We start from the raw sequence: 8067 nt of genomic DNA on the forward strand, positions 1-8067 counted from the left end.
GAAGTAGTAATATTTTATATATGATCAAATGTGAACAAGATATACATATAGTACATAGATACAAACATAATCATAAACTATACATACAAATTTTGTGTCTTAACATATCTACTACCAACAAAAGAGAATAATTTTCTTGAGCTAAGAAATTTATGAAGAACAAGACCCAACAAATAATGAATTTCCCTAATCTACCATCATCTTACAATAATCACCAACTAATCACCAATTAACAAGGCAAAAGATCATCACCAAAGAGATAAAGAAGTCTCTCAACAGCCCAACTAGGTTGATTAGGAGAAACACAATCCCTCAAAACCTCCGAAGATACCGCCTCGGCACTAATCAAAGGAGCTCTACAAAGCGGACAAGTCTGATTCCAACTATCATTATTCTCGTACCCATGTTCCAACCATTTATCAATACATTCTCTATGAAACACATGGCAACAGTTCATCAACTCTCTAACCTCATCTTCCATTTTCATTTTGTTCAAACAAACAGCACATGTAGTAGTACTAGAATCTTCTGTCTCCGGATGTCTTTCTATGATTTCGCCAAAGCTTGTTAACGGTAACATTTGACAACATTGTTGATGTTTTTGTTGTTGGGGTGTGTTTCTGTTTTTGATTGTTTTGAAAAGGAAACATAGGATCCATCTGAGAAGTGCGAGGATTAAGGCTGCTTCGTATATGGATTGGGTTAGGGTGAAATTGGAGGAGGGTTGTTCGGTGGAGAAAGTCATATTGAGAAAGGGGATTAGGGTTTGAGGGAGAGGGGGGAAGTTGGAATGGGGTGTGTGGGTTGGTTATAAAGGAAATTTTGTGTAGGGTGGGGGTGTGTGGTGGAGGACTGGAGGCAACTAGTTTGCCTTTTCTTTTTCATTTGCCTTTGCTTTTTTACTTTCATTATCTTATACTATCTTCTATGTTCTTTCCTGTTTTTCCTTTTCAAATAGTAGTTTTATTTCCTTTTTTTTTTTAAAGATTTTTTCTTTAATTTTTTTATAGTATTATTTTACGTCGGTAGTTAAGAACCAACCTAGACTAGGTACTCAAAATTGATTTAATTTGAGTGTGTGATTGAATTGATTTTGCATTTAAAATATATTTTAGTTTGAAAGTAAGATTTATATCTTTTAGTAATTTCAAATGTAATTTTATATTTAAATTTATTTTTTATTTTATAAACTAATTTAGGGGTACAAAATTTACATACTCGCCATGTCTCCTTAATTTTTTGTAAGGCGTGTTAAAATTTTAAGTATATACTATTAATTATATTTACTCTATTTTTTGTGACGCGAGTTAAACAAAGTGGACATGGCCGTTTGTTACCCTAAATAAGGATATTGCTTCTCCCATAGTTAGTGATGGAGAACTACCATATGAAAATTTGAAAAATGCTCCTCCTAAATTCAAAAGTTTGTCTTCAGACAAACCCCAATAATAATTTACAATAATTTTTTTTATTTTACAACTCATTGAGACATCAAAACACGTTATAAGTGAGACACACCACTATTTTCTCAACAACTAGTTCGGAAGTGTATCTCAAAATAAACTCTTTCAATGATTTTGTTAATTTAACAATTCGGTGACAAATACGAAAATACATTTTTGTATTTGTCAAGCGAGAATTTGGAAAAAAATACCACCTTGCATATGTTTTTCAACTCAGTGAGTATTCCGGTAGTGCATTTATGGAATTGTCAAGGGGAAAATTTAATAAAACATCACCTTGCATGTTTGCTTCATTCATGATCATACCACCATTTCTTCTTCAAATCCTACCAAAATCTCATTCCTCTCAATCAACTTTTATACTTTAAAATAACATTTATCTGTTTTTTCACATCAAAAGGAGCAAAAGAAGATGCAATTTAAGGTAATGTATATGTATTTCATGCCTCATTACTTTCATTAATCTATTTTCCGTCTAAAAAAACGAACGTTGTGTCCAGAAATACATTTTCGAATTTTCGTTGAATGTCATACAAAATTGTACTTCTATATTATTTCAGAGTTGAATTCAGTTTTTGAATATTTTCTGTTATGATTGGCCTTCGATATGGTGCACCTTGATGTTATCCTCAAAACTATTGTGTCTACGAATTTCAAACCGGTTGATGATAAGGTAGATGTTGCTAAACAAATTACAAATAAACACGAGTTTGTTGTTCGTTATAATATGCTCTAATGGGTCCATATGGAGGTTGTCAGAATTCGGCGTTGTAATCGATAAGTCAGATAATGGTTTATATAGAAGACAAACATTTGTGACACTGAGATGCGAAATAAGTGACATGTATACAAATTCTTTTTGGAGGTTGAAACAAGATGACAATGGTTCAAGGAAATTTGAGTGTCCTTTTATGTTGCGCAGACACTTTATGGCGAATAATACATGAAGATTCAATATATTTTGTGGTATACATGATCTTGATATGTGTCATAAGTTAGCCGCCCATCCCATTGCATGTCGCCTTAAGGCTGAATAGAATGAAATTTTTTCTAACATGACATTGAACATGGTTTGGGCCAAAAATATACTAGCAACTTTGAAATGGAAAATACCTCAAACTATCTCAAATATCAAGCAAGTATACAATGTTCGTATCCGAAACAACAAAGCGATAAGAGGGGGGATAGAACTGAAATGGAATAATTTTTAAAGCTTTTGGATGATAATCATTATGTATTTAGGAACAAAATGTACGAGGATGGAGAAACCGTTCGAGATATATTTTGAAGTCATCCTAATTTCACAAAGTAGTTCAACACATTTCTCAATGTACACATTATTGATTCAACATATAAGATCAACAAGTACATGTTTTCACTAATAAAAGTTGTTAGTGTTACTTCTACGTAAAATGCTTTTTTGACTGGGTTTGCATTTTTGGATAGTGAAAAGAAGGAGAATGTTACTTGAACTTTAGAAGTGTTTCAGACTGTGTTTAAGGACCAAGAAAACACTCCAAAGGTCATTGTCACCGATCGCGATACTGCACTAATGAATTCAATTGCAAAAGTATTTTCTACATCATATGCATTACTTTGTAGGTATCACATAACACAATGTAAGAAGTAGACTTAAGCCTGTGGTAGAGACCAAAAAATTAAAGGGGGAAGATGGAAAATTGGTCAAGGCTAGTGTGATATTGAAAAGTATAATGAATGCTTAGAATGTTATATTAAGTTCTTCTACGGAAGAGTTATATGTTGAATCTGTAGTACATTTTAGGAGGGTGTATGACAAATATTTGGATTTTTGAAATATGTTGAAAGTACAATTCTAGAACACGTGAAAGAGAAAATTCTATGTGTTTGAAACAGTCAGGTTAGACACTTTGGAAATACAACAACAAATATAGTTGAGTCTGGTAATGCTACATTGAAGAATTGGTTGTGAAATAGTAAATGTGATTTATGTAGAGATTGAGACTTTGTGAACCAAATGATTCAAAGTTAACATAATGAGATACAAACATCATTTGGTCGCAACATTGCCGTGTTAGAACACATATTTAGAGACGAAAATCTTTATTCACACTTGGTGGTCAATATATCTCGAGCAGGATTGAATTTTATTTATCACGAAGCCAAACGAGTTGAGAAAGTAGGTTCAGGTAGCTCAAAGTATAGTTGTAGAAGGTGAAACTTGATAGTCCCATATAATTAGATAAGGATTGCACCCACTAAAAAAGGCCTCAGTTTGATGATGATAGTGTGATGAAAGATGGTAACTCATATATATCATCTATCTTGACTTAATGGTAAGTGATTCAAGAGAGATTTTTGAAAGTTGGTGATAACATGAAACTCCGCATCAAAGAGCATCTTTAAAAGATTTCATGTCTAGAAACCATAAATTTGAAATCACTCTTGCAACCTGTAAAGAAAAGGGTGCTTATAAGAAGGTAAAACTAACATTGAGTGACAATTCAATGATGTGGTCTCTTTCATATTTTAAACATGTTGACAAACTTTTTACAGATTCTCCAAATTCAAAATAAATAATAAAAAAACATTGAAGGGAGCTCGCATTAGCAAACCATCTCTATCACCACCTTTATTAAAAAGGATACACATTAAAGAGATATTGGTTTTATGCACAAATACATTGAACGAATTGTAGATGTTAATGGTTACGGTAACTACGATTATCGCATTGTTTAAGCTTTGCTCGATAAAGGAGAGAAAAATCATACACTTGTCCACAAACAACTTATCAAAGAGTTGAAGGCACATAAAGAATCATACACAATGCTATACGGGAAAAAAACATTTCAATACAATTCATGAATCTCTTATTCCTTGTATTAGGGTGTGTATTGATTGGATAAGATAAGGCTTCTCAAAAACATTTTCCCACTTTGGAGTGTCCGACCTCAAAGTCCAATGGAATGCATTATGTGTAGTTGATGACTTTCAAAAGCACTACATTTTCTTCAAGCTTATGTGAAATTGGGATGCTCTATACAACGGACATCATTAGAGTGAACAACTCATTTCACAAAGGAAACTGAAACTTGGTCGAATAATTTTTTGGATAGGATGGAGAAATTCACCAAGTTGAGCGAGATTGAAAGAGAATCAAATAAGAAAAAGTCAAAGGCAGGGCCACCCATAGATATAATTTTAGGTGGTGCCACATGTTTGTATTCATTTTAATTTTTATCTAATAATGTATTTAATTGGTAACACATGTTTTGTATGTAATGTTGGATTGATATTAACGATGTAAATTGTACACATTTTAATTTATATTTCACTTTTCTAATTTTTTTCTAAATTGTTGTGTTTCGTAACAGGTTCTATTTCTAAAACAAATTATGTGTGAACAGTTACTGGTGAATTCAAAAATACATTTTCAGACGCACTCCATTTTAAAAAAATGCCAACAGGAGTTTTTTCAATACATTTTTGTATACACCCTAATTTTAGTAAATGAAACAGTGTATCCGAAAATACATCTCCAGAATATCCTCGGAGACGAGATTGAGTTTCTAAGGTTCATATTGGACTAAAACTTGTATAAATACGAGTGTCCCTCATCTTGTTAGCACAAACATATACATAATATCTCAATATGTATATCTCGTTTTTGTCTACTTCAACGGCGAGAAATTCCTTCTTGAATTGAAATTCACAGAGATCACTCGTCTTGTCGATCTAAAATCCATACTAGAGAATATGTACTCAACCAATCAAAGAGTTGTGAAGCTCTATTATCGTTCATCTTCAATTGACAATGAGGGGAAGATATAATTCATCAAGTTTGAGTTGATGACGAATGAAGATTAACTGTTATGTGAAATACCTTTTATCGTTATGGAACAAAATGTCCGATCGAGCTGGATGTGAAGATTGCGAGATCGTCCGAAGATATTTTAAAGATGTTGAAACATCTTCAACCATCACTTAATGATGAAATGTAACGTTAAATTTAGGTTTTTCTCACTAACGGTGAAAAAAGTAATACCCTAAACAAAAGGGTGGTGAATTTTTCATACCACTTTCAGCTTGTTTGCTTTAAGGAGTATAAGCGTTTTCCAAATTTACAAACTAGATTTAACTTGCAATAAACACCTACTGAGAGTGTCGTGCACACGTCTTCTTGCTAATCACCGTGAAGGGATGTATTATTTATGGAAAATGCTTAATAGTAAGAAAAAGTGAAAATAAGAAAAACAAGAATAAATCTCAACCATTCTTTATCACAACCACCCCATGATCCCTATTAAAAAGGAAATTTAATTTATAATAAATTAAAAATTATCCACTAAATTAATGACACATGTACATTCTTGTGTTTCTTGTTCAACTTTTTTCGTACTAAATAGCATCACTCATTATTTATATCTCACTAATGTAACTAACAATTGTGATGAAAGCATGCAAGCAAATTAACATCATTGACCATAAGCTATATGCATATAACTGTGATTAGTAACATTTAAAAACACGACTAATTAAATGATTAATAAGTTGGTGTTAAAAGTATCCAAATATGGATTCCATTAATTAAATGATTATCCACCGTCCTTCTAAATTAAGAATAAAAAGTAAACGATTAGTCCTCAAGACTCTTCCGCGTGTGAACAGTTACAATGTGAGTGAGAGGCCAGTGTAAAGAAAAAGATTGACGCATGAATCGAATATTTTTATCAAATATAGCTCATTACAGCTAGTACAGTTGTATCACAAGATTTGATAATGGATCTTTTTATTCCATTATTGATGTCTTCTTTATTTCAACTTGTATATATTTATATTCTCAATGAATTAAAAAAGCATATACGTAATACATAATCATATTTTAATACATCAAATCCACGCAAGGTCACTGATAAACCACTTGAAACATTATTGTAATGGAGGTCTGTAGGGATGTTCAAATAAACCGGTTATTGGATTTATCCATATCCATATCCATAACCGGTTATTAAAAACCGGTTAATTATCAATATGGTTTTAACCAAATCCATATTTTGGATATATTATTAATATGGTTTTAACCAAATCCATATTTTGGATATCCATATCCAACATAAAAATTTAATTGGTCTATTATTTTTAAATCACAAAAAAATATAAATTTTTAAAATATTTTGCAGAAAGAAAAAAAAACATAAAAATGAAAAATCGAGTTTTTCGAAAGTTCGAAAAAATCGAATTTTCTGAAAATACCAAAAAAACGAGTTTTTCGGAAATACAAAAAATCGAGTTTTTTTGAAAAATTGAGTTTTTCGGAAATACGAAAAAATCGAGTTGTTTGAAAATACGAATAAATTCAGTTTTTTGGAAATACGAAAAAAATTGAGTTTTTTTAAAATAAATGATAAATCGAGTTTTTTTCGAAAAAGAAATGAAAAATTGAGTTTTCGGAAACACGAATAATTGAGTTTTTCAGAAATATGAAAGAACGAGTTTTTTCTGAAAAAAATAAAAAAAATCGAGTTTTTTCGGAAACACGAAAAAATTGAGTTTTTTTTGGAAACACGAAAAAAATCGAGTTTTTTTCCGTAAAAACAAAAAATCGAGTATTTTGAAAAAACGAAAAATTCGAGTTTTTTTGAAAAATCGGGTCTTTAAAAAATATGAAAAGTCGATTTTCCAAAAAAAATAATATTTTAATAACTTAATTTAAAATTAAATTTGAAAAATGAAATTTTTAAATTTAAAACCGGTTATAAAATTTGGTCATGGATATAACCGGTTTATAACCGGTTTTGAAAATATAAATCCGGTTATGAAAATTGGTTTTAAAATCCGGTTATACCAAATGGATAATATATGGATATGGATCGGTTATGGATAAAAACCGTCCATGAGCATCCCTAGAGGTCTGTGATTGACCGTTTCATCACCTTTAATAAAAACATGTTTTAATAAAGTATTATCGTGTTAGTAAACTATTGGTAATCCTCAATTAAGAGATTGATTATGATTTATGTAGGATACAGTTGTTGGAAATGATGCAATTTTTGTTAGGTGGGGAGATAAAGGTTTCATTCTCTTGCTTACCAAATCAAACAACTTTTTTTATACAAGATCATGAAACGTCATAAGGACCCATTTGCATGTGTTGATTCCTAACATCCTAGTCAGATCCAACATATATACACTAACATTAACATATTTTGGGTAAGAAGTACGATGAACGTGACAAGGAGGAATGGGTAGCGTATAAGTGGTGGGGTGCATGTGATGGAAAATGATCACACAGTCAACTATGACTCATTACTTGCAATTGAAGGTAAAAGAAATTGAAAAAGTTTTCAAACACACTTTTTATTACCGACGTATGCAAAAGTTTGGTTTTGCTTAAACGGGATCTAGAATTTACTTGTTGTATACAGAGAAAATGAGAATTCTAAAAGCTTTGTTTCCTTAAATAACTACATCTGACTCAGACTCAGATTCCATGCTACTTCCAAATACTAAGGGTATGCACACACAAAAACCACTTTTGATTCAAACTTTGTTTCACTAAACCCTAATACCATCCATAAGGTGTGGAGGGGGGTGTTAGAAGTAATACTAGATCAAATTACCCATA

General features: G+C 31.4%; 1 protein-coding gene across 1 annotated transcript; it reads right to left on the reverse strand.

The window, feature by feature from the left end:
- Positions 1-869, reverse strand: LOC131602028 (E3 ubiquitin-protein ligase ATL4-like). The gene has a single exon (XM_058873975.1). The coding sequence runs from the start codon at positions 743-745 to the stop codon at positions 230-232; it is 516 nt and encodes a 171-aa protein (XP_058729958.1). The 5' UTR covers positions 746-869; the 3' UTR covers positions 1-229.
- Between the last annotated feature and the right edge of the window lie 7198 nt (positions 870-8067).

Source organism: Vicia villosa, linkage group LG1 (assembly GCF_029867415.1).
Source record: "Vicia villosa cultivar HV-30 ecotype Madison, WI linkage group LG1, Vvil1.0, whole genome shotgun sequence".
Lineage (NCBI taxonomy): Eukaryota > Viridiplantae > Streptophyta > Magnoliopsida > Fabales > Fabaceae > Vicia > Vicia villosa.